Raw genomic sequence first — 26857 nt, 5'->3', positions numbered from 1 at the left:
AATCCCTACTGCCCCAGCTACCGTTTCTTAAAGGTACCTCATGCCAGTACCTGAGCCCGATCAACACCGCCTTTCCCCGGAGGCCTCGGGAGCAGGAGGCAGCTGGCGGAGATCCGGGATCGGAGATCCGGGATCCGGCTCGCGGGTTCTCGGGCTCCCCAGCTGCACAGCAGAGGCAGCGCCCGCGGGAGCCGCAGGGGCGTTGGGGGAGGTGGAGCAGATGAAGGCGGGGCTGGTGGGCGGGGTCTCCGCGGCGGCGGGCGGGGCGTGGGTGGGTCTTCAGCACTGGAGTCTCCCCCTCCCCCGGCGGATCCGCAGCCCCGCCCCGGCCCCTCCCTCCGGCCTGTGCGGCTGGTCCGGCGGCGGCGCCCGCGCGGGGACAGGCAGAGGCGCTGGACGTGGGGCAGCGCCGCTGGCAGGGCCAGGCGAACGGGCGCTGGCAGCGAGGGCAGCGCCGCGGGCCCCTCCGAGTGGCTGCAGTCCAGGCCTTGCCCTTCCATCCTGTTTCAACGCCGTGAGTGCGACAGGCGGTCCCCAAGGGTGTGTTTGGTATTCCTGTGTGCCCGAGTCCGGGTCGGGGTGGCCGTGTGTCTGTCCGAGCTACTGTGGGTGGGGGCGCGGATGCTTTTCAAAAGCTGTTCCTGTCTCTGTCCACGTGAGGCGGGTCCACGTCCGTGAGAGCAGCAGGGGGATTCTTGGGGCTGTGGCTGCTCACGTGAGGTCCGTGTTTGCGGGGGGTGGGGGAGACGCGGGTGGATGGGTGATGGTTCTTTTTAGGAGCGCGGGGTTTGGGAGCTGTGTTTGTTGGCGGAGGGGTGTGTGGGGTGGATGGGGTTGCTGAGTGGGACTCTGGAATCTTGTGGCCCAGCTTGCCCGAAGGGTTCCTTTCTCCCTGGTGCAGACACCTCCACCCCTTGCACCCTTCTCATCCTCCTTAGGCACCCAGGGCCCACCCGCCAGTACGGAGGACACCCTTTCCTTCCCCCAGCACTGCTTGATGGGGGAAAGCTTCATGCAGATGCTGTTTCTTGTAGGAAAGGACCCTTCTAGTTCTCCTGCAGTCTGGGCCCCGCCTGGAGGACCCTAGGCCCCTCCCTGGTTCTGACCTCCTCCCTCCTGGACTTGGCTTCAGATACTGGGCTGCAAACCTGCAGGGACAGATGGTTGCAGGTTGGAGGGGGCAGGCTGCACCCTAGGGAGGTCAGTCCTACTAAAGGCAGGTCCTGGGCATGGTGTGGGGTTTGTGTGTTGTGGGGGGCGGTGGGAAAGGGGTCTGATGTGGACCACAAAAACCCAGGGCTAGCTTCAGTAGGAAGATAGATCTGGATGTCAGAATGAGTGCAAAGGTTGTCTTCACAGGTTTCTCCCTGCCATTCTGTCCAGCTCATCAGTGCCCATTCATCTTCTAAGCAGGTTCTGGTTTGCTGCAGAATTGGAATCAGAACTGCAGGCCTGACAGGTGCCCTGCCTCTCTTGGCTTGCATGCCTTCAGTGACAGAGCACTTACTGCCTTCTGCTGTGGGAAAGCTTCTTTATGCTAAGTGGAGGTCTCTCTCCTTGGAACTTTATTCATTTGTCTTGATATTGCCTTTGATTTTGTTTCTCTGATGAGAGGGAACTGCAGAGATTTAAATATGACTTTCCTTTCACCAACATGCTGAGTTTTGTGTGCCAGGTACCACCTCGTCCACATATGGGACTATGACATTGTTGCTGAGACAAGAGCTGGAGCAAAGGGACCAAGGCTGGGATCGGAGAGCCTGTGTTCAGAAAAACTATATAGCTAGTACCGAGAGGGAGGGTCATGTGTGACTTAAAATCAGCAAACATTTTGGAAGTGTGTGTTGGGGGTGGGGGGGGACAACAACCGTGACCACCCTCTAACATACCTAACCTTATGGTGGAAATCAGCAACCAAATCAAGAAAGTACAAGATGTGATTCAATCATGACCACATACTGCAATCTTCATGGGCCCTTAGTTTGAAAGGAACCTCTGGCATCTCAGATTTTGAGAACAAGAAAATAGCATTCCTTCCAATTTACAAGTAAGGGTATGGGATAACAAGTTGTCCACAGTCTCATCTTGTGTTAATGGAGTTAATGACAGGGACAGATCCTAAATCTCTTGAGTTTGTAAACCTAGAAACATTTTAGAAGTAACATCAGGATATAGTATATAGCTTGTATCTGAAAGATGAAAGAAAAGTCAGAATTGAGAAGTTTACCAGGGTTCTGTCTGATGGGGCTGGGTGAATGGTGGTATCTTTTATTGAGATAATAAATACAGGAGGAAGAGCAGGTCAGGGGAAATGAATTCAGTTTGAAATAATCCCATGCATCATCCAAGTACAGATGTCCTAGATCAGTTGAATATACAGGTCTAGGGTTTGAGAAAGTCTTTAAGCACAGGAGATAAGGCTTTGGGAGTTATTAGCAATTGGATACTAACTGAAACCATAGGAAATAATGAGATTGTTCAGGCAAAACTGAGAGGGAACAAGACCCTACAACAAAATCCTGTGGAACTGAACATTCAAAGAATGAGCAGTAGAGGAGTAACCACAGAAGCAGATGGAGAACCCACATTGAATGGACTGTGAAAGCATTCAGTACAGTTCCTGCCCTTTTTGCTCTCTTGTCCAACTAGTCTGTATTTGTAAAGTTTTCGTGTTTCTTTTCCTTTACTCCCTGTTTTCCCAGTGTACATATCAATCCCCTGTTTGTCCCTCAAGACTCAATTCAAACATCCCTTCCTTTGGAAGCCTTTATTCCCCACCAAGTTAGATACTTCCTGTCATAGCAGGTTGAGCGTGTCAGTATCATGATACTTAACACATTGTAATTATGAATGTATATGTCATATAGATTCGTCTAAAAATTTGTGAAAGATAGGAGCACATCTGGTTCATCTTTGTGTCTCTAGATGAGGGCCTGACCCAGATTATGTCTGGGGAAGTTTGATTGAATGGGCTATTCACCTATTCAGCCAGGCATAGTGGGGGAGAAAGTTCATCACTTTCCTTCCTTGCCAGTCTTATTAAATGGGTTCCTTGGATTTGGGGACTTGTCCAGTGTTTTTGTTTGTTTGTTTGTTTGTTTTAGAAATTTGTTATTTTTCTGAAGCCTCAAACGATCAAATACACCTGGAGGCCAGTGAGTAGGAGTGAGTCATTTTAGTAAGTGAGCCTAGCTGACCTCTCACATACACTTTTCAACAATACCTTGGTTACTGCTGTGTAAATCATGTATACTGGGAATCTTGTGAGATTGTAGGAGGAAGTTGCGGGGGAATTGGATGCCGTGTGAGAATTTGGAGAAACTGAGAAGCCTTGAAACATAGTCTTGCAGATGTCAAGGATTTAGTTGGGTCAGCATTAGCTATCTTCATTTGTTCGAAAATCAACTTATTCCTTAGCTCCCTAGATCTGGCTTCCTCTTCTCCAGCTCTCAGAAAGAACACTCCTTGAGGTTAATGACAATTCTTTAGGGTTTTAAATTGGGACTTCCTGTAGCATTTCATAGTGAAGATCACTCCCATATTTATGGATCTTTATTCTCCCTTTGCCTTCAGATACGGTCTTTCCTGCTGCTTCTATTACACTGGCTAATCCGGTCTCAATCTTCTCTGTACACTTTGCCTCCTGGGCCTACATTTATTTTGTTTTTGTTTTGTTTTGAGTCTGGGACCCCCTACGTATCCTAGGTTGGCCTCAAACTCTTGGTCCTCCTGCCCCAGACTCCTTAGTGCTGGGATTACAGGTGTGAAGCACCACACCCAGCATCTGGGCCTATGTCCTTTTTTTTTTTTTTTTTTGTGGAACTGGGGTTTGAACTCAGGGCCTCACGTTTGCTATGGAGATACTCTACCACTTAAGCCACTTCACCAGCCCAAGGGCCTATGTCTTAAATGTTGGCATTCCTCTGTGCCCAGGCCCTCCATTTTCACCTTATCCTTTCATCTACTTCTATGGCTTCAGGAACATCTCTACACCAAGATAGCTAACTCCATATCTCCAGACCAAACCTCTTTCTTAAGCTTCAAGCTGCCTTCCTAACTGCCTCTCTACTTGAACACTGTCCCATAGTGATCTTAGATTCATCATTTTTTTTTTTTTGAGTAGGGTTTAAACTCAGGGCTTCAAACTTGCAAAGCAGATGTGCTAGCACTTGAGCGCCAGTCCATTTTACTCTAGTTATCTTGGAAGTGGGGTCTTTCAAATTATTTGCCCTGGCTGGCCTTGAACTGTGATCCTACCAATCTCAGCCTCCCAAGTAGCTGTGATTATAGGTGTGAGCCACTAGCACCTGACAGGATTCACCATATTAAACATGGAATTTAATCACCTCATCCAAACTGCTTTTCTTTCCAGTTTTCAGGCTAGAAAACCAAGAACCATCCATAATTCCTTCTTATCCTTTGACTCTCTGGATAAAACCAACCAAAATTGCCAAGTTCTGTTGATTTCTCCATTTCATCCTCCTTTTGCTACTTCCAATCAAGGTAGTCTCCTAACCTTTCAGTCTTGACCCCTTTAAGCTATTTTCCAAATAGTATTCAAAAAAGTACCGTTGTTACTCTATGCTCAATCTCCCTCTTCCCCAACCACTACCAAACTTTTCCTTTGCTCTTTGGATAAAGCCCTTAATCCCCTACCAGGAAAGAATAAAGTCTAAATTCCATAATAAGGGCAACAAAACATTGCATGGTATAGCTCCTGCTTACCTCTGCATCTCATTTGTTAGCCCTCTCCTATCACAGTGTATGATGTAGCCTCCTGTGGCAGAAAGCACATACTTTGTGTAACTCCCTCATGCTGTAGCTCTCCACTGGAATGTCACTTCTTTTCTTTTCTAAATCCCTTGACCTCCAATCTCTGGCCCTATCCCTGCTCCTGATCTAAGTGAGGGAACTTTCTCTTTTTTTATTATCATACTATTATCATACATTGTGCCATTTACAAAAGTTCTTACGCTATATCATAGTTGAATTCACGCCCCCCATCATTCTCCTTTATCCCTATAAGTGAGGGAACTTTCTTCGTGCTCCTGGAATAATTGTGCTTTCTCATCATGGTCCTCACCACATTGCATTGCTTTAATCTTTTTATTAGATTGTGGAATCCATGAAGGCTGAGCTGTGACCATTTATCTTTGTATCCCCAGCAGAGATGTTGAGTGAATTCTGAATGATGCCTTTAGAACTGAGCCATAATGGATGGGTGGAATAAGGGATGCAGAGGTGGCAGAAGGCAGCCTGAGGAAGGAGGGTGGAACGGAACTCTAAGTCTTAGACCCTCCAAGAGTCAGCAGAGAGAAACAGGTACTACAACCTCTACCTGTAGGGGGCAGCTCTCTAGAGAACAGTGGGATAGCAGAGGTGGGATGAGGAGCCCAAGGAGAGGAGCCTTAGATTCAGGCTAGTATGGCCTCAGCAGCTGTATGCCCAGTGAATCTGGGTGGGGAACTGAAGCAGGAAGGGGAATGAGGGAGGACTATTGGATGCAGCCCAGTCCCCGCCCCAGTGTGTCAGGCTGGGAGAGTCCCTGGGGCTTGGAAAGAGGTGGAGCCTGACATCCAGCTGCCCCAGCAGACCACTCCTACTCTTCCTCTAAGCCTTCCCCTTCTGTAGATAGAAGCTTCAGTTTGCCTCCAGCTGGCCTCAGTGTCGGTCTGCTAGCCTCCTCAATCAGCCTTCTCTCCAGCTTTGTTGTCCTGGTTTTAAGTCTCCAGATTCATAACTGATCATATCTGGAGAGAAACCTCAGGATTCCACATCAGGAAAGGATGTTCCAGGCATGTGCTTTTCTCCCTATCCATGCCTGCCCTCACACATACACGTATAAGGCAAATGCAGCTCAGTCCTTTTCCTGTCTGTCCCCAATCCTGAGGAGGACTCTGGACTGGCCCTTTGCATTCATTCATTCATTCATCCCCAGGATGCATCTGACTAGACACAGCAGTGTGACCTGGTCCTAGTCATTGCCTGCTTTGAAGTAAGTAGTCCAGCTAATTTTCTGCCTTCCTTCATGACCAAATTTCTGTCATGAATTGTCTGCATCTGCCTTCTTAACTTTGTCACTCATTTACTCCTCAGTAATTCTGACGTGGCTGCTGCCCCATCTCCTCCATGACAACCAAATCTGGTGAACACTTTTCAGTTCTTATCTCAGTTCATTCCTCTTTTTCTTAAGAGTCTCAGTCTCTGTCTCTGTCTCTGTCTCTCCCTCTGTCTCTCTGTCTCTGTCTCTGTCTCTCTCTCTCTCTCCTCTCTCTCTCTCTCTCTGTCTGTCTTTTTCTCTCTCAATTTCTTTGGTTCTATATTCTCTTGGTTCTCCTCAGTTGCCTTTGCTTCCTCTACTCCTTTGTGCTGGCCTTTTTCTTACAACTCTCCACTCTCTGTCCAAGACATCCATTCTCATTGCTTTAAATGCCATTAATATGCCAATGATTCCAAATCAAAAACCAGACTAGACTTCTCTCTTGAGCTCCTATATTCTATTCTTACTTACCATCTGTACCTGGACATCACATAGATACCTCAAACTTAACATGCCTGGAACAGAATGCCCCAAAACAGGTCCTCCTTAGCTTCTGCTGTCTGTTCATGGCCCTCCATTTGCTCAACTGAGAAACCTGGAAATCATTATCACGTTCCTTTTTCCCTCTGACATCCAGTCCTGAATGATGGACTTCTGATTCAACCCCATAAATAGTTCTCAGATCAGTCCATCTTTCTGCCTATGGCACTGTAATTCTCTTCAGCATCATCTGAAGAACTGTGGTGGTTTCCTCACTTGTCTCTCTGATTCCACTCTTGCTTTTCTTCTTCAGTTCTCAGTTCTCATAGTTACCACAATAGCATTCCCTCCCCGATATCAGGATAACATCATATTTTTTTTCAGTCCCGGGTTTGAACTCATTGCCAGGAACTTCCTAGGTAGGTGCTCTACCAGTTGAGCCAGGCCTCCAACAATTTTTGCTTTAGTTATCTTTTAGACAGATTCTTATGTTTTTACCCTGGGCCAGCCTTAGACCAAGATCTTCCCACATAGTTGAGATTATAGGCAGGTTCTACCATACCTAATTTACTGGTTGAGCTGGTTGAGATGTGAGTCTCACTAACTTTTTATCAAGGGTTGGTTTTAATCACAATTCTCCTATCTCTGCTTCCTAAGTATCTGGGATTACAAATATAAGCCACTGTTCCTGGTCCCTTGCTCTGTGTGTGTGTGTGTGTGTGTATCTTTAGTGTTTTGTATGTTTTTTTCAATTTTTGTTCCTTTTTCTGTTTTTTTGAGACAGGGTCTTAATATATAGCCCAGGCTGGCCTCTAACTCGTGATCCTGCCTCAGTCTCCCAAGTGCTGGGATTATAGGCATGTTCCACTATGCCTGTTGAAAATCATATTCTTGGGCTGGCAGCGTGGCTCACGTGGTAAAAGCGCATGCCTAGTAAGTGTGAGGCCCTGAGTTCAAACCCCAGTATGGCCAAAAAAAGAAAAAGCCAAAAGAAAATCATATTCTTAACATGCATACCAGTCCTTCATAACTGTACCTCCTCCTATCTCCCAAACTCACCTGTTGCTTTTAATGACTTTGTTCCAACCACATGGTCCATCAGATTTTTTTCTTTCTTTGTTTATTTATTTTTTTGTGGTACTAGGGTTTGAACTAAGGCCCTACACCTTGAGCCACTTCACCAGCCCTTTTTTGTGATGGATGTTTTTTGCAATAGGGTCTTGTGAACTGTTTGCCTCTGCTGGCTTTGAACCACAATCTTCCTGATCTCTGCTTCTGAGTAGCTAGGATTTCAGGCGTGAGCCACCAGCATCCAGCCCTGTCAGCCTAGCATGATCTCCTTCTTGGAATTCCTGTTGTTTTCTACCTTCGCCACTTTTCACTCATCCTCAGATCCCTACTTTTTGCAGAGTTCTTCCTTGATCACCCAGCCAAGAGTGTTTTTTCTCATTGCATCCTTTTTTTTTCTTTATAGTACTCCCCTGATACCAGTATATAATTTTGTATTTTTTTGTCATGTACTTTTTAAATATTGCCATTACCTCCTCATGACAAGGACAGTGACAATATCTGCTTTATCACTCTATCTCCCAGTGCCTGTACAGAGTAGGCACATAGTAAATAAATATTTGTTGAATTAGTTGCTAGATGAATTTTGTGAATATGGATCAATTTTTTATCAGGCTCCATGCTAAATGCCAAGAGTGAAAAAATAAAATACAATGCTTGCCCTCATGGAATGGGGGAAGCAGAGAAGTAATAAGAAAATTATAGTACAGTGGATGAGAGTAAGGATGAAGGAAATGTAGGGCATTGAGAGATGCAGAGGTGGAGCACCTAACCCAGACTTTAGGAAATTAGGGAAGGCCTTCTAAAGGAAATGATACTTATGTGAAAGATAAGTAGACATCAGCTAGGCATTAGTCAGGCAAAAGGGATGGGAGGATCTCAGGCAGAGGGAAGCAGAATGTGGTACTGCCTAGAAGCAGAACGTGGAGAACATGAAGTTTTCCAGGAACTGAAAAGAAACTAGTGTGACTGATTATAGAATCATGAGACGTGAGGTTGAGAGGAAGGTATGGTCAAGACAAAGCTAAGCCTTGTTGGCTAGCTTAAAGAGTTTGGACTTTATCCCTTTATCCTCTGGACAATGGAGAAACAGTGAAGGAATTTATAAACTCATTGTGGCTGCAGGGGGATGGATGGGAAGGCTCAGGTAAGGAGAGCAGGATATCAGTTAGGAAGCCTTAACTGCACATCAGTCTTCAGATGAGAACTGCTAGTGGCCTGACTTGGGGGCTGCAGCTTTTGGGGTTGGAAAGAAGGGGAATAAGATGTTCAGGAAGCAGTCCCAGTCTTGATACTGATTGGTGTGGAAAAGGCAGCTGTGTGGGTCAGGGTGCAGAGAGAAGCACTGCAGGTAGTTATAGGAGAGACACTCTGCCTGGAAGCTTCTTAGGAAGGATGGGAGAGGCGGAGGAGATAAAGAGTGGGTATGTTGGCGAACATGAGCATCCCTGTTCTGTGCATGCAACATGCATCATTTCAGATTGTCAAGACAACCATTTGAGGTAGGGATTATTATTTATATAGTTACAAATGAGAAAACTGAGGCTCAGAGGGATTGTATTAATGGTCTAAAGTTACATAGCAGGTGCAAGAGAGGATAAGCCAAGTTTGAAACCCAGTGTAACATCAAGTCTGAGCTGTGAAACAGAGCATCATGCTCAGGGGTCACTCAGCCTACCCACTTCACCCTGCTCCTTCCAATCACTGCCTTGTTTTGCCCCTGGCAGGAAAGAAAGGGGCACATTTATCTTTTTATTTGTGTGTGTGTGTGTGTGTGTTCTTTTGTTAACATTTCTCTGTTGGGGGTTTGAGTGGTAGGGAGAGGGAGGTCTGGCCATCTTGCTGCTGACTATCTCTCTATACACAGGCTGGTGTGAGTGGCAGAAGCCATCTGTGGTCACCATGGCAAAGAGAGAGGACAGCCCTGGCCCAGAGGTGCAGCCAATGGATAAGCAGTTCCTGGTGTGCAGCATCTGCCTGGATCGGTACCGGTGCCCCAAGGTTCTGCCTTGTTTGCATACCTTCTGTGAGAGGTGAGGAGAGTATACCAGGGAGGGATAAGGATCTTGCAGGCACTCCTGAGGAGAAGGTGTGTGCAAATTTGTAATAGATGTGGAAAACATGCACATGTGGGAGGGACAGGTGTACCCCAACCTGCAGGAGGTAAGGGTTTGGATGCAAGAACCTGTAAGAGGACTAGGAACTCTGAACACTGGGCCAGGGCCTGCCCATACTCAAGCTTTCTTGACCCCTTCCCAGATCTCAAGGCAGTCTTCAACATTACCAGAGAGATCAGACTGTGCCAAGACTCTCAGCCAGCTCTGGCACCAGCAGACTTTGGGACTAGTTGGAGGATATTGGAACCTAATTCTGTCCTTCCCTGCCAGTACTCAGGAATCAAGTAAAAGGCAATCCCTCCTAGCCTTTAGGTTTCAACTCATCAGCAGTCATTCTATGACAATTTATTTATTGAAAAACTACTACGGTGCCAGATTTTGTCCCAGTCATTGAGTATACAGTGATAAGGAAAATCAGATATGATCTTTACCCTTAAAGAGCTTATACTATAGTGAAGAAGCTAGTCATCAAATAATCCTAGCCAGATAAATATAATATTGTATGTTTAGTAAGTGCTGCATTAAAATGCTAAGCTATGAGAGCTTAGCATATGTGATCTGTTATAATTTGGGAATCAGGGAAGGCTGCCTGACGTACAGTCCTGAAGATGAGCAGGAGTTAACCTAGGTAAAGGGAGTTCAAAGAGCATTCTAGGTAGAAGGGAGAACATGAAAAGGCCATGAGACCTTTGGTATGTTGGTAAGAGGGCCTAGAAGAAGCCCTATGTGGCTGGAGCAGAGTGTGATTGAGAGTAGCTTGGGATGAAACTGGAGAGGGAGATGGCCAGACCATGTAAGACCTGTTAGGGAATTACCCTGAAAGCCACTGAAGCCTTTGCAGGGTTTGTACATGATCACCTCTGTATTTTGGCCATATTCTCCCTCTAACCCTATCCCTCATGTCTTTGTCTTGAATGTCCTTGTACTAGGTCTTTTCCCATTGCTTCCATCCAAGCCTTCCCATGGCCTCTGGCCTCTACTGAACCTGGCTATGCCTCGTGGACACCGCTTCCCTTTCAGCCTTGCTCTTTGAGATTCTAGTTTCAGCCTGGAATAGTGACACACATCTGTAATTATAAACTTAGTTGAATCTGGCTCCACCATTCTTTCCCTTTGTCAGTGGAAATCATTCTTCACCTTCTTACTCAGTCAAGTTCCTCAACCTGGGGACTTCATTTTATACTTTTCCTCTTAATTATTGATGTTACTTCAGGAACATCCTCTGTTCCACCTCAGTAACACTGTCTCCCAACCATGACCTCAATCTTGGCATCACCTGTAATCATGTTCTTCTGTGGTCTTAGACTCCAGTCTTCCACTTCTGACTCCCATTACCCCACTGCATCTATACCACCTTTGACTCACTATAAATCCTAATTCCCTCAACTACTCCCTTTTCTCCCATTGCCAACTCCATCCTCACTTCCCCTTCTTTTCTACCCATTCCGGATCTTACGGCTGATCATCTGACTCAGCATAGCTGCAACTATTCCCCTCACCCCCAAATTCCTTACACCTTGTCCTTTGCCAAGCCCATGTCATAGAAGAAGCTCAGTGCTGAATCAGAGCCATAACTATACTTTCTCCTGTGGTCAGATCACTGAGCACTCCTGGAGAAAATCACTGCCTGAGAAACTATAATAATAATAGTAATGGTATGTTGATTGCTTGCTGTTTGCCAGGGAGTGATTTACATGTACTGATTCACATAATCTTCACAACAGATGCATCCCCATTTTAGAGAGGAGAAAACTAAGGTTCAGAGACATTAAGTGATTAAGAAATATGTCCAAGACTACAGACCATGTAAGTAGATGAGGTTTGAATGCAGGTTTCACTGCAGAGCCTTCATTCTTCATGAGAACATACTTGTTTATCCCTTGGTCCCTGCTCTCAAAGAGCTTATGTCTGTGACAGTAAGCAAGCGAATAAACAAAAAAGTTGCAGCTATGCTAAGTGTTTTACAATAAATAAACAGACTAAATGTGGGTGGTTGGATGGGGGCACTTCTATGTAGTCACTAGGAAAGGCTTCCTTGAAGAGGTAACGTTTGACCTGAGTCCTGAGGATGAGAAGAGGCAGACAAGTGCAGGCAACAGAAAGATCTGTGCAGAGGCCTTAAGAAAGAAGTAAACAGCACATGTTCAGAGATGAGAAAAGAAGCTAGTGTGTGTTGGTGAATGAGGAGGACACTGGGAAGAGATGGAATCAGAGAGAGTCACTGCAGTACATGGGGATACTTGTAAGGTTTTAGGAATTACTTGGATTTTATTCTAAGTGCAACTGGTGGATTTTTTTTTAAAGCAAGAAGTGTGATACAAATTAGATTTTTTTAAAAAAATTCTCACTCTGGTTGTGTGGAGAGTATATTGTATAGGAGCAAGAGCAGAAACAGGACGTCGGTTAGTAAATTATTATATTGCAAGTCAGATATGTTAACCTCATAGAAAGGAGGTACTGATAAGTTAGATGGTGTTTTGCAGTAGTGCTAGAATCAAGAGAGCTGCAAGGGACAGCATGGGAATTCAGACTTCAGAGTTAAAGAAGTGAGAGTCAATGAGCTATGGACGGTCATGAGAGAATGGGAGTGGACAGCTGAAGTGAAATGGAGGGAAGGTCATTGGGGGTGATGTCAGGGAATGAAGAAATCACAATGGTACCTGGTCGCTAGTGACTTATACCTGTAATCTTAGCTACTCAGGAGGAAGAGGTCAGAAGGATCACAGTTCAAAGCCAGCCTGGGCAAATAGTTCATGAGACCCTATCTCAAAACACCCAACACACAAAAAAAGGGCTGGCAGTGTGGCTCAAATGGTAGAGCACCTGGTTAGCAGTGTGCGGCCCTGAGTTCAAATCCCAATACCACGCCCCCACCAAGAAAAAAAGAAATCATGATGGCAATGGGTCATCTCGTGGATGTCAGAGCCACAGAGAATGATGGCAGAATGTGTGCAATGGGGCGGGGGGGTGATAGAAGAGGAGAATGAGTCAGGAGAAAGACTTTAGCAAAAGGGGAGTGACTTTTAGGTCAGTAGAGACAAGAAGGAGGTATAGTATAGACAGAAGGCATGAGCTTCAAAATCACTGAAAGCAAATAGAATGTTCCAGATGGGAAGAAGGGGGACTCAGCTCCACCTTCTGGCCCTAAGGAATGTGGAGTATGAGAAACCACTCTACTTGAGAGGACTGCAGGGAAAAGTAGGTCACAATTAAACTAGTTAATATTTGTGAAGCACTTAAAATCATGCCTGGCATGTAGTGTTTGTTAAATTTTAATTAAGAACAAAAGGCATAGGGAACATTAAGAGAAGAAATTGAGGATATGGAAGAGTTTACACCATATAGATCTTCCCTCCCAGATTTGTAGTCTCCAAATACAGCTGCCTTTAGTCTGATGTCTGTTTCTAGTAAGCAACCCTCTGCCTTCAGTGACTAATCCCAGCCACCACCATACCCTGACTCCTCCCTCCCGCACTCTGCAGTTGATCTTGCTTGAGGCAAGTTATGCACCCTCTTTCTGACTTTACACACTGCTCCTCTATATCTTCCTCTCCTTTCTCTCCTCCCCTCCATCAGTGGATGGGGGCCACTCTTCCCCTTCAGGTCAGCAAAGCCACTGCCCATTCCCAGGACTTTCTCCTATTGCTTTTCTAGTCTTTTCCACCTCTCCCTCTCTAACTGGTTTCTTCTTAACTTATAAACATGCTCAAAGTTCCCATTCTAGTGGTCTGGAGATGTGGCTTATTGGTAGAGTGCTTGCCTAGCATGTGTGAGGCCCTAAGTTCAATTCCCAGCACTGGAAAAAAAATTTCCATTACAGACAAAAAAATTCTCTGTCCTCTTATCCCCTTCAGGATTGGGTCATCCAATTTCTCAACTCCCCCCCCCATTTAATCACCTAACTGCCCCTTCACTTTTCAACTCACATAGTCAAGCTTTTGACTAGCATTCCCTTGTTTTCCTTACAAAGGAAAACATCTGTCAAATTCAGCATGCATTTTCTAGCCCTCACCCTACCTGACTCCTTAGCTGCTTTCTGGCCTGGTGACTTGTTTCCTTCTTCTTTACTCACTTTGCTGCCCTGACACTGTCACTTCTCTGGCTTTTCTGCCTGGCTTCTCTCTTTTCTGTGTTCATATTTGCCAAATTCTCTATCCCTCTCTCTTATCACTGTCTATACTTTCTTGACTGATCTCCTCCTTTTCCTTGGCTTGAGGCTGTCTCAATGTTGATGGTACCTCCATCTCTATTTCAAATCTGCCTTGTCCCCAGTTGCCTACTGGTCCCCTCTACCTGGGTATTCCACCATCACATTAGATCCAACCATGATAAGGCTGAACTTCCCTGCAAGTTACTCCTCTACAAATCTCATTCTAGTGAGTGTCACCACAGTCCCCTCAGATACCTAAACTGGGAAGCCAGGAGCCAGCCAAAACTCACCTCTCTCACTCCCTATACCTAAGCAGACAACCTGCTGTACCTCTTAAATACTTCTCCAGTGTGTTCTAACCTCATCCTATACTTGCCACTGCCTCAATTCAGGTCTCCCTCACCTCTTGCCTACATTATTATAAGAGTGTATTGGTTAAGCACATACTCTGCTTTGAGTTTCAATCCAGGCTGCAGTACTCAATAGCTATTACCTTGGACCACTTGCCCTTTCTGAGCAAAGCACAGCACTTGGTACACAGGTTAACTGAAAGATGGTGCCACCGCCCAGTCTGCTATCTCTCCCCTTCAAATTCAACCTCCACAGGGGGTGGTGAAGAGAAGCTTGATAAAATGTAAACCTGGTATGCCACCCTCCTGTGGCTCCCTGTTGCTGCTGGGATTAACTGCTGAGCTCCTTGTTTTCTCTCACCATTCTTTACCTTGGACTTTGTCTCCAGCCACATCAAACTGCTTCTTGTCGTCCCCTGTCACACTGATGTTACCTGCTGTTTTCTCCATCTGGAACCCCTTTCCTCCTCTCCCTACACCTTTCTCTGCTCAGATTAACAATTACTTAGTCACGAAGATTTTGTTTGCATCACCTCTGAAGCCTTCCCTAGCTACCTTTTTAACCACCAGATGCCTTTCTTTGTTCATGACCGCATCTCTGTGTTTCTTGTGTTAATATAAATAATAGTAGTCGCCTACTCTGCGTAGTGCTTTGGTGGTTAGGCATTTAAAATTTTATCTTCCTTACATGTGTTTTTTTTGCAGTATTGGGGTTTGAACTCAGGACTTATACCTTAAGCCACTCCACCAGCAATTTTTTTGTGATGGCTTTTTTGAGATAGGGTCTTGTGAAGTATTTGCCCTGGCTGCTTCCAACTGTGATCCTTTGCCTCCTGAGTAGCTAGGATTACAGGTGTGAGCCACCAGCACCCAGCATTATCTTCCTTACATGTAATTAGGTCCTTTCTATTTAATCCTCAAAAGGACTCTGAGAAGTCTACACTGTCTCTATCTTACAAAGAAAGAGTCCTTAACTCATAAAAGTAACTTGTCACTCAGGAGGCAGAGATTAGAAAGACTCTGGTTGGAAGCCAGCCTCGGGCAAATAGTTGGTGAGACCTTATCATGAAAAAACCAATCACAAAAAAATGGCTGGTGGAGTGACACAGGTGGTAAGAGTGCCTGCTTAGCAAGTGTGTGGTCCTGAGTTCAAATCACAGTGCTGAAAAAAAAAAGTAACTTGTCAGGGGTTACTCAGCATATTAGGTCACTGAACTGGAAGTTGAACCTAGGCACCCTAGCTCCCAGACCCATGCCCAATCATTACGCTGGTTACTTCTTTAAATTCTCTATTTCTGTGACTTTTGTTTCCCCTGAAGACTAAACTATTTTAAGGACTGGCACTGTGCTTTATTTTTTTTTTAATCCCCAGAGCTTGGGACAAATTTGGCAATTGGCAATAAGCAGTCAATAAATGTTTAATGAGTTAAAAGTAGTGGGAATAGGGGCTAGTTGCCCATTTTCTTGAGAAGGTTTTATAAACACCTTTGAAAGGTGATCCTGTGTTTGTGCACACTGTAAGGAATGCAGACATGTCTGCTCTTCTGAGAGAGGTCAGGAGTGTGTTTCTACTCATTTCTCAGAGGCCTCTACACCTGCCGGCAGATGAGGGTGTGTGTGTGTGTGTGTGTGTGTGTGTGTGTGTGTGTGTGTGTGTGAGTGTGAGAGAGAGAGAGAGAGAGAGAGACAGAGAGACAGAGAGATTTCAAAATAAAGTGTAATGGTCATTCTCATTCTCACTCTAGAGATGAACCTTTTCAGTCTATTGAAAGTATACTCCTCTCCTAATAAACTTTGCTATCATTTTCACTATACAAAATGAAGTGTAATGGCACACCTGTGAGGGGGGTTTTGGCACCTATTGGAGGTATGGTGGTGAGGCACTGCTGCCATCTCACCTCCTGCTTCCTTTGACTTTCCCTCCTTCCTGGCCAGATGCCTCCAGAACTACATCCCTGCCCAGAGCCTGACACTGTCCTGCCCAGTGTGCCGGCAGACATCCATCCTCCCAGAGCAGGGTGTCTCAGCCCTACAGAACAACTTCTTCATCAGCAGCCTCATGGAGGCGATGCAGCAGGCACCTGATGGGGCTCATGACCCCGAGAACCCCCATCCCCTCAGCGCAGTGGCTGGCCGCCCTCTCTCCTGCCCCAACCATGAAGGCAAGGTGGGCCCAAGCGAGGCCCAGTGAGGCCAGGACTTGGGGTGGGAGGAAGAGGAGAGGTGATGACGGGAGGGCCACATAGCTGTGGGTGAGAGGGCTTCTTTGGATGAGTGGTACAGGTAGAGGGTGCTTTTGGAAGGGTGGAGGCAAAGAGGGCAGATGGGGAGGGGACAGCACAAAAAAGTGTAGTATCTGGCTGTTGCCTCATGGGAGTCCTTGTACCGCCAGACGATGGAGTTTTACTGCGAGGCATGTGAGACAGCCATGTGTGGTGAGTGCCGAGCAGGGGAGCATCGGGAGCATGGCACAGTGCTGCTGCGGGATGTGGTGGAGCAGCACAAGGCAGCCCTACAGCGCCAGCTTGAGGCCGTGCGTGGTCGGTAGGCACCGGGTGGGGACCTGGGCTGGTGAGGCCATGGGGTTGATGTCTTCACAGGGTCAGGGCAGGGGCACTGGGGAGGGAAAAGAAAGGGTCTGGGAAGGGCAGAAAAAGAAGTCTCCAGGAGGTCTCAAGTAAGGGATCTCCCAGAGGGCAACAGTTAGGGTGCCCAGGGAGAAGGGTAGATTTGGTGAGGGCACCCTCCAGCAGACCTTGTATGAGATGTTTCTCTTTCTCAGACTGCCACAGCTATCAGCAGCTATTGCCTTAGTGGGAGGCATCAGCCAGCAGCTCCAAGAGCGAAAGGCAGAGGCCCTGGCCCAGATCAGTGCAGCCTTTGAGGACTTGGAGCAAGCACTGCAGCAGCGTAAGCAGGCTCTGGTCAGTGACCTGGAGATCATTTGTGGAGCCAAGCAGAAGGTATGTCTGTTCACCTTTCCTTCCCAACCATGGTCCATTATGAGCTGGTGTCACTGCCTCCGTTGCTTCCCCCGTTCCATATCAGTATTTTCTTTTCTCCAGCCTCTATTGTCTGCCTCTTGCTGTGACCCTTTAGGTGCCGCAGATCTCTTACTCCCTTATCCACATGCACCTCCTCGTAATTTTCATGCCATACTACTAGAGTGTCATCAGTAATCCCAGAGACTTCCTCTTTGCCAGTCTGTGTACCCACTCCTCCCCTCCTACCTCCTCAGGTGTTGCAGACTCAATTAGATACGCTGCGCCAAGGTCAGGAACACATTGGCAGTAGTTGCAGCTTCGCAGAGCAGGCACTGCGTCTGGGCTCCGCCCCGGAAGTATTGCTGGTGCGCAAGCACATGCGGGAGAGACTGGCGGCACTGGCAGCTCAGGCCTTCCCAGAGCGGCCACATGAGAATGCACAGCTGGAACTGGTCCTTGAGGTTGATGGGTTACGACGATCGGTGCTCAATCTGGGTGCGCTGCTCACCACCAGCGCCACTGCACATGAGACGGTGGCCACAGGCGAGGGCCTGCGCCAGGCGCTGGTAGGTCAGCCCGCTTCGCTCACCGTCACGACCAAAGACAAGGATGGGCGGCTGGTGCGCACTGGCAGTGCTGAGCTGCGCGCGGAGATCACCGGCCCGGATGGCACACGCCTTCCTGTGCCTGTGGTGGACCACAAGAATGGCACATATGAGCTGGTGTATACAGCACGCACTGAAGGTGAGCTGCTCCTCTCAGTGCTGCTCTACGGACAGCCGGTGAGAGGCAGCCCCTTCCGTGTGCGTGCCCTGCGTCCAGGGGACCTGCCACCTTCCCCCGACGATGTGAAGCGCCGTGTCAAGTCTCCCGGAGGTCCGGGCAGCCATGTGCGCCAGAAGGCGGTGCGTAGGCCCAGCTCCATGTACAGCACAGGTGGCAAACGGAAGGACAACCCAATTGAGGATGAACTCGTCTTCCGTGTTGGTACAGATGGCCAAGGGCGAATCCAGCTGGGGACTGGTTTAGGAAGGGGACAGGACAAGGAAGGGAGGGAAGTTCAAAACAACCTCACAGTGAATTCTTTTGTTTTCTTTCCCATCCCTTTTCCACAGGCAGTCGTGGAAGGGAGAAGGGTGAATTCACCAATTTACAGGGTGTGTCCGCAGCTAGCAGTGGACGCATAGTGGTAGCAGACAGCAACAACCAATGTATCCAGGTAAATGACTTTATTGCTCTACTCTGTCATCAAAAAGGTTTCTCATGGTATAGCTTCCTGAAAACAAAGTGTACTGGTCACCTTCTGGAAGACAAAACCTTCTGGGAGATGAAATTCTACAGATAGTACCATTCCTAAAGAGCAGTGAATCAAGGCACTACCCACCCCCATGGGCTGCAACAGTACTCAGCTCTTCAGTCAGGAACCAAGGATTCTTGGGCTTGTAGCTCTACTTTTCAAGCTATGATTCAACCCCTGGACCCCAAGGATCTAGCTCATTCCTTCTTCCCCTCTGCCTCTTCTAAAGCTCCAGTTGGCTGACTTACTTTCTCCCTTTTTTTCTTAGTGGCTCCAGTGTGTATGTTTCTGTTTGGAGTCTCTGCAGTCATCTAGTTGGCTATACAGTTAAATGGGGGTAACTTTCAATTGCTAGAAGGTATAGAGCAACCTCACACCTGCTTCTGGTTGTGTCCCTGCCTCAATATGTTAGTGCCTCACACAGCTGATTAAGGCATCTGTTACATGAGTGTTTATGGTCTCTGCTGTACTGTGAGCTCCTTTTTAAAACCAGGAAACATGGCTTTTCTTCTCTCTATTCTGTAAAAGTCCAGAGCCTAGTACAGTGGGCATCAGTGTGGTAGACAGTTTAGCCGATAAACTCTCAGGCTCTGAAACCAGATACCTGAACTTGAATCTTGGCTCTGCTATGTACTAAAAAGTAATGTGACCTCTTTGGGCTGTAGTTTACTCATGTAAAATTAGGAAAAGCATACCTCAGGGTTGCTAGGAGTATTAAATGATGTAATGTACTGTACCTGAACCTTCTAATGTTAGTGCTTGTTAAAAATATCATTGTCCAGGTGGAGGCTGTAAACAAAGGCAAGGAGGTGGGAAAGTGCTGGAGGGAGTTGTTCAGTGAACTGGAAGGATCCCAGCAGGGCTGCAAGGAGCTTGTTATTGGGAGCTGGGGGTAGCTGAAATTGTAAAATGGTTTTGGAGATGATGCCATGGAATTTTGATTTGTCCTATGGGAATAACTACCATTCACTTCTGTTCTTAGAAACATTATCAAGTAGCAAAACTTTTCCTGAAGATCTTTACTTCACACCTATACATTTAAATTTCTTGACCCTGCCCTAGTACCCTTGTCATGGATTCAGCTCTGCTAGTCTTTCACCCCAGTGTCAGCTCCTCCTTGGACCCATCTATTCACCTATAGGCAAAAGATGCCAGGACCTCTTCTGTGGCCAGATTTCTACTCTAGTTTGACCCTCCTTTATTCCTTCCCTATTCCTAAGACAAAGGAATGAAGAGGCCCAGGGTAGCACAGGGAGTTATTTGGACCCAACCTGTATGGTAAGGAGGTGATGGGGGAGGGGTGTTGAGGAGCTGAGGATGGTGCTGGAACTCTACTCAGGGACACCTTCACCTCCAACTCCTTTTCTCCCCGCTAGGCCAGGGATGCTTTCTAGTACAAAAGTGGGATTTGGGACATCTTTCCTGTTGTGTACACACCTGGGTGCTCACTTGCACAAAAGAATAGGTGCTGCTTTGTCACCCCTGGTCAGGGGCTGTGCTTGTCCCTTTTTTTTTTTCATGAAAAATTGAGGGAGAGGCCTGACATACCCTCCTTACTCTTCCAAACACCTATTACTCCTATAGCAGTTTTCCTTCTTGCTCCTGTTCCCACCTCCACTCTGATGTCATAGCTGCTAGCAGCCTGGATCTCAGGTTCCAAAACCCAGTGTTTGCTTCTCTTACTTTGGGGTCCTCAGGCCTGGTGTGTGCTGGGCTTCCAAATGAGGTGTGACTTCCTCCCATCCCTTTGATCTTTAGGTTTGGGGTCCTTGTGAGCTTTTCCTCCTTTGGATTCTTCTATGGTAGAGGATGAGGCAAATTCCCTCATTGAGTGGAACCATGCTGACAAAGCACAGAAAATACTTTATAATTCTGAATGAAGATTTGATTTGTATACATTATGTTCTTATTTAATTGTGTCTTTGTCCAAAAATATTATCAGCTCTTTCATGAAAATATCCTCTTTCTCCTTAGGCAGAATGTTAACCATATTCTTCTCTGACTTCCCTTAGCCTTCTGCAATAGTATTTTTCATACTTTACTAGTATCACTGGTTTGTTGTTGTCTTGTGAATTAAAAAAGAATTTTTCCAGTTTTGTTTTGTTTTATTTTGTTTATTTTTATCCCCCATTGAGATTGCTAAAATCATAGATCTACTTGCTGCTACCAGGGTGTAGGAGAGAGATGTGAGGAGCAAACTGGGACTCCAGTAGATTCTAGAAATATTAAGGAAGCAAATATGCAGATTTTGATGAACTATTAGATGTCAAAGAAGAGAATGTCAGGAACATTGTAGGGTGGGTGGATGGTGTTGCCATTCAGGAGCAGGCCCTGGTATAAGCTGATGAGTTCTCTTTTGTATATGTTGAATTTGAGATAGCTATGTAGCATACAAATGGAGATGTCCAGTTTAGGTCTGAGGTTGAGCTGGTGAATTCATTCACCTATTGACTGTCTCAAAGCAATACCAATCCTGAAAATGCAGTAGCAGAAGGGGAACATAGGTATATAGCAATTATTTAGCCACAAGGTAATAGCTGTTACTAAGAAAACTATAAAGCATATAACAAGGACCCTAACTTTACATGTATATTTCCTTTGAGGAGGATAGGGGCTGGTCATTAAAGGTGCTTTGAAGAAGTAACCTGGAAACTCTGGGAACCCAAGATGAGTAGGAGTTGGCCGGATATAACGGGGTGTGAAACAGGATGAAGACCTTTTAAAGCCTCATTAGATTTGAGCCTGATTTGAGCTGCTTAGACTGGAGGAGGCCTATCCACTTCCTCACTGCTGATTTGGTACTACATTTAGCACCCCCCCCCCCTCTATTCTTTATCTTGTGGTACCTCCCTTCTCATGTTGACAGTTTTGACCTGACACAGAAGACCAGGGTCTATGCTGGTTGGCCAAGGGAGAGCATGCTGGAAGGTCCACATCAGGAGGAAGTGGTGTGTGTCTTCTGGTGTGACCAATTTAAATGGCCCTCTAGGCATAGACATAAAAGAAGGACCAGAATATGGAGCCCAGCCCACTAATGAGGGAACATGTCTGGATCAAACTAATGCCAAGGCCCACAACTTGAGTTCTCCAAGCAGCTCCTGGTTCCAACTCGTCTTGTGTCCCCAGATCCTGTAACAAAGCAGGGTATAAGAATTATATAATGAGTAATGTTTTGGCTGTGAAAGAGAAGCCAGAAGGCTTAGCTTAAGAGGGATGGAGGATTAAAGGAGGTTCTTTTAGGATGGAGAGACCTGCTGAGCTTCTTGGGTAGCTAAGATGGAGGAGGTGGAAGAAGTAGAAGAGAAGTAGAAAAGTTCATCCTGTCCAGGAGGAAAGTTACCTTGTCAGCCCATAACCTGAGTGGAGTAACCTGTATGCTTTTTCCTCTCTCACCTACCCCTTTCCAGTCTGCTACAAAGTCCTGTTTGAGTCTTCCTCCTATATTTCTCTTGAGTCCGTCTCCCCTCCAACCTATTTCCTTGGTCTAAACCATAATAATTTCACATCTGGACTCCTGCAACAACCTCTGACTGGTTGACTAACTTCCAGTCTTAACTCCTCCCTGCAGCCAGAGCACTCTTTCAGAAAAGCAGATCTGATCTTGTCACTCCCCTGTCCAGAAGTTTTCAGTGACTCCTCATATACCCAAGGATAAAACATAATTCCTGTTGCTCACCTGTGTGCTCCCCATAATCCAGCCACATTGGACAGGTCCTCAAGCAGTTCCCATAGTGGACTTTGTGCTTTTCACAAATTGTTCACTCCACTTATCCTCCTTCATTAGCTGATTTCAGTTCATCATTTAAATGGCATCCTTATTTGGCTGTTAGCTCAACTATCTCCTTCTTTGGTACCTTTCTTCATCATTTCCCCTGACCTCTTTTATATTCTCACTGTCCTCTTCACACCTCTGCTGCATGTCCTCTAAGGTCTGGTGTCACATTTCACTCCTCAGTACCCCTAGCATAGTGTCAGTGAGTGCTTGTCAGTGACTGAATAAGCAGGGGGTCTTCTCCCTCAGGACCTTGCTCCCTTCTGTCTGTGCCCACAATGTTTTCCCTGTTCCCTGCCCCCTCCCTTGCTCTTCTGCTTCAGGTTTTCTCCAATGAGGGCCAGTTTAAGTTCCGTTTTGGGGTCCGAGGGCGTTCACCTGGGCAACTGCAGCGTCCCACAGGTGTGGCAGTGGATACCAATGGAGATATTATTGTGGCAGACTATGACAACCGTTGGGTCAGCATTTTCTCCCCTGAGGGCAAGTTCAAGGTGAGTTCTGCTGTTGTTGTGCCCCTCTGACTAGCTCTGCTGACCATGCTAGTGTTTCTTTGTGGTCAGGGCCTAAAGTGGTCCAATTCTGCCTCCTCCTGCTCTCTGATTTATCCCCAGCTTAAGATTCTGCTTTGATAGTGGGGTTAGATTTTTCTCTCTACTAGTCTGGATAAAGCCCCTTTCGTGGTGTCCCTTCCTCTAGACCAAGATTGGAGCAGGCCGCCTCATGGGGCCCAAGGGAGTGGCCGTAGACCGGAATGGACATATCATTGTGGTCGACAACAAGTCTTGCTGTGTCTTCACCTTCCAGCCCAATGGCAAGCTGGTTGGACGTTTTGGAGGCCGTGGGGCCACTGACCGCCACTTTGCAGGTATGGGAGGACAATTCCAAGACCTATCCTGATTCCCCAGTCCCAAAAACTCCCCTAGACACCCTAACTCTAAAGACCCTGCCTCCTATATCTTGGCTCTAGAGCTGTTTCTATACCCTCGTCCCATCATCCCAGAGACTGTTTATCTTATCCTCAGAGATCCCTAACACTCTGGCTTTATTATTGCAAATATTCATCTCTGTCCTACTGAGTACCTTAGCTTAATGACCTAAAGACCACTTTTCTATTTCCAGGACCCCATTTTGTGGCTGTGAACAACAAAAATGAGATTGTAGTAACAGATTTCCACAACCATTCAGTAAAGGTTAGTATCCTCCCTCCCTCCCTCCATGATCACTGTCCTGATGTCCCTACCTCTTCCACAAGACTCCTTTCTCCCTCACCTCCCCCACGCCCAAAGTCATTCATTGAACCAATAAACATTCTTGGCATGGCTACTTTGTCCCAAGCACTATGCTAGAAGCTGGGGATTCCATGATAAATAAAGCAAGCACATTCCCTATCTCCTTGGTTAGAGTCTGTTAAGAAAGAGAAGAAAGTAACCCAGAAATTACAATATGATGTGATAAATTCTGTGATAGGGAGGTGCAGGGAACTGTGGGAGAGCCGAGCAGAAGCATTTGATTCAGGGGATGATCTGAATCACAAGTAGGAATTAGTCAGAAGGTAGAGGAGGAGGAGAATGTTTGAAGCAAAGGATACAGGAGGAACCAGGAATGGGAGGTAGATACCAGTATAGTGAAACCACAGATAGTTCAGTCTAGGTTTGGGGGGGGGGACTGGTATAAAATGAGAATGAGGCCTGTGTGCCCTGTTAAGGGGCTGGCTTTCTTCCCAAGAGCTACCAGGAGTCCTTGAAGGATTACAGACAGGGGTGATACAATCCTTTGAGTCTTAGAAAGATGATCACTGTGACTCAGGTAAGACTAGAGACAGGAAGACCAATCTTTTGCAGTGATCCAGATGAGAAATAATGAGGACCTAGACCAAGGTAAAGATGTTACAGTATATATATATAGCTACAGATCTGAGAGAGGGATTTGAAACAGAATCAGAGGTTGTATTAATTTTTTGGCTGTCAAGCAGTGAAGAAGGTGGAATGGAGAATGACTCATGCCAGCTGGGTGGTACCAGTCATTGAGATAGAGAACTTGGAACAACTGCCTTCCCAGAGAAGATGTACTATTAGATTTGATATGCCTAATGGACATTGCTGAGATGTCTAGTAGGCAGTAGGGAATGTGGATGTGAAACCTGGGATGAATTTCTGGGCTACAGCTACAGATTTGGGGGTCCTTAGCCCTGGAGCTTCACCCCACTCTCTCCAAGGTCCTGCCCTCTGTCTGAGGACAAGTCCCCAGTCCCTAGCCATTTCCCCTGCCAGGTGTACAGCGCGGATGGAGAGTTCCTCTTCAAGTTTGGCTCCCACGGCGAAGGCAATGGGCAGTTTAATGCCCCCACAGGAGTAGCTGTAGACTCCAATGGGAACATCATCGTGGCTGACTGGGGCAACAGCCGCATCCAGGTGAGTAAAGCCCAGAGATGACATGAGAGTGAGGCTTCCTGCTTTTCCCATGTATCCCACTCCCACCCCTTAAACAGCCTCTCACCTGCCTGACTTCACCTCTCCCTCCATTCTCCACTCCTTCCCCAGGTGTTCGACAGCTCTGGCTCCTTCTTATCCTACATCAACACATCTGCAGAGCCACTGTATGGCCCACAGGGCTTGGCACTGACTTCGGATGGCCACGTGGTGGTGGCTGATGCTGGCAACCACTGCTTTAAGGCCTATCGCTACCTTCAATAGATGCACAGGGGCCCTGCCTGACTCATGGAGGGACGGACACAGGGGTGATTGGACAAGAGGGTCTGGCTGGGAGGTGGGTCAGACTTGGCAGCACTGAATGTGGGCTGTGGGCATGGGTGTGCCCAGTGCCCTCCCTTTCCTCCCCAACCCCACGGTTGCACTTTATTTATTCGGTATTTGCTTTGGTGACTGGGTGGGCCTGGACTATGGTCCCAAGGATGTGTGCAGAGCTTCACCCTACCCTCTTTACACACCTCCCCTATACCCTCAGTCTGCTCTCTGCCCCCCAGCCTGGGGGCCAGAACAGCCTCTTACTCCAGGACAGAAGTCCCTCTGGTTGTCTCCCTACCACCCCAAACACACTGACAGAGACAGCAATACCCCCACCCCCGTATTAAATAAATGTCTTCACCATGATGTTTTTGCTGGGTTCTTATGGGGTGGGGCCATGAGGGGATGGGGTGTTGCTTCTAACTGTGGACTAAAAGCTGGGCAATCAGGCAGACATGGGACCCAGCTTCCCCAATATGGCCTGGTATTTTGAAACTTCAGGAGAGAAGAGCAAGAGAGGGTGAGTCTGGGACCCTGAGCCACCTGTCAAATCCCCATTCCTCAGACCCTGCATCTGTGCATCTCATATAGATATAGGCAAGACTTTTGCTTATCTTTCCTGGGGCTAGGAAGGAGCAGGAGGTGACTCTTGCCCAGAACACATCAGCAGCTATAGGGAGAACAATTTCAGGGTCTGAAAGCAATCCTTGAAACCCAAACCTGGGCAAGGGACTTGAGGCTAGCCCAGGGAAACTGTGTGAGAGACTTCATAACCAGTGTTAGAGCTCAGTCCTAAAACCCTGGATCCCTGATCCATCCCATTACTCTCTGTTCCAAAATTATTGCCCTTCCTCACAGTGGAAATAGGTCTTCACACCCCCTCAAAGTTCATCTGCTAATTCTAGAGATAGTTAAAACCAGAACTCTGTGACCTGGGAGGTAGGGATTATGATTTCTCCCTCTCTACAAAAAACTGAAGCTCCAGAAACAGTTCGTATTGCTGATTAAGAGCAGAGCCCAGACTTTGGAATCTGTAGCTGTCATACTCCGAACTGGTAAGTTAGTGTCCTACCAGTTATAGCCCTTCAGTAGCATGATAACTTGCAGAGAAGGCACAGAACAAGATCTGAGGAATGATGGACCTGGGAAGATTTGTCATGAGAAGTCATAAAAGAGAAAAAGACATTGTCCTATGTAGCATAATTCCTGGGCCTAGGATAGGAAGGGCTATTTGTAGACATGTGGGGACCTGGGGATCTTTGCAAAGTCAGGTCAAAGGGACATGACTTTGACTATGTGAAATATAGTTATACATAACTCTCTGGTTCTCTGTCCCCAACTTGTGAGACCTAGCAGGCAGAGGGAGGAACAGATAGATTCTCTGAAGGTTTTAGAGCAGGTTCTTATAGGGCCTACATTTCTTGTTCCAATTATAAGCAGAATTGCCTGAACTCATGCCCTGGCCAGCAGAGAAGTGCTCAATTATCAATCACTCAACACCAGTGGAGTCTTCTTGAGAGCTCTCAGATGATGGTCTGTTCCTCCCCCATACTCCCACTTTGAGCAAAGCGCCAGCAGTGATACAGAAACGTTCCCAGCCCTCAACTTCTCATTTATATTCAGAGCACCTAAAGGTAGCAGGGGAATCAAATGGTGATAAGGACGACTTTTCTTTGGGTGGGAAGCCTCAAGTGGCTCCCATACCAGCCTAAGAAGAGGCTGCTAGCACTGATTTCCATAGATCCATAGATACTAGATCAGGTAGTCTTCCTAAGACATGCAAAAGGTGCCTCAAACTGAGGTCTTTCAGTTCATCGTAGATCCATCCAACAGTGGGCATTTTCTTTCAATTCAG

The 26857-nt window shown here is 46.8% G+C and overlaps 1 protein-coding gene across 4 annotated transcripts; it reads left to right on the top strand.

The window, feature by feature from the left end:
- Nucleotides 1-343: 343 nt before the first annotated feature.
- Trim3 (tripartite motif containing 3) lies at nucleotides 344-25368 on the top strand. 4 transcript variants are annotated; one of them, XM_020179328.2, is made up of 13 exons: nucleotides 344-514; nucleotides 1035-1200; nucleotides 9456-9621; nucleotides 16141-16372; nucleotides 16598-16749; nucleotides 16988-17168; nucleotides 17444-18176; nucleotides 18305-18408; nucleotides 22582-22749; nucleotides 22955-23123; nucleotides 23378-23448; nucleotides 24529-24669; nucleotides 24799-25368. In XM_020179328.2, the coding sequence occupies exons 3-13, from the start codon at nucleotides 9491-9493 to the stop codon at nucleotides 24949-24951; spliced, it is 2235 nt and encodes a 744-aa protein (XP_020034917.1). In that variant the 5' UTR covers nucleotides 344-514; nucleotides 1035-1200; nucleotides 9456-9490; the 3' UTR covers nucleotides 24952-25368. The 4 variants fall into 4 exon arrangements, with proteins under 4 accessions (XP_020034917.1, XP_073940874.1, XP_020034914.1 ...); XM_074084773.1 differs by having other exon boundaries at nucleotides 344-540; XM_020179325.2 differs by lacking the exon at nucleotides 1035-1200.
- The last annotated feature ends 1489 nt before the right edge of the window (nucleotides 25369-26857 follow it).

Source organism: Castor canadensis, chromosome 1, assembly GCF_047511655.1.
Source record: "Castor canadensis chromosome 1, mCasCan1.hap1v2, whole genome shotgun sequence".
In the NCBI taxonomy this organism is placed as follows: domain Eukaryota; kingdom Metazoa; phylum Chordata; class Mammalia; order Rodentia; family Castoridae; genus Castor; species Castor canadensis.
Note: the sequence above shows the minus strand (reverse complement) of the source record. Positions and strands in the feature narration are given on the sequence as shown.

Excerpts from the sequence above, each read along its gene's own strand:
- Trim3 (XM_020179325.2), top strand. The coding sequence starts at position 9,491 with ATGGCAAAGAGAGAGGACAGCCCTGGCCCAGAGGTGCAGCCAATGGAT. Across the intron at positions 16,750-16,987 it reads CTTGAGGCCGTGCGTGGTCG|ACTGCCACAGCTATCAGCAG; the intron begins GTAGGCACCGGG and ends TCTCTTTCTCAG. Across the intron at positions 24,670-24,798 it reads GGGGCAACAGCCGCATCCAG|GTGTTCGACAGCTCTGGCTC; the intron begins GTGAGTAAAGCC and ends CTCCTTCCCCAG.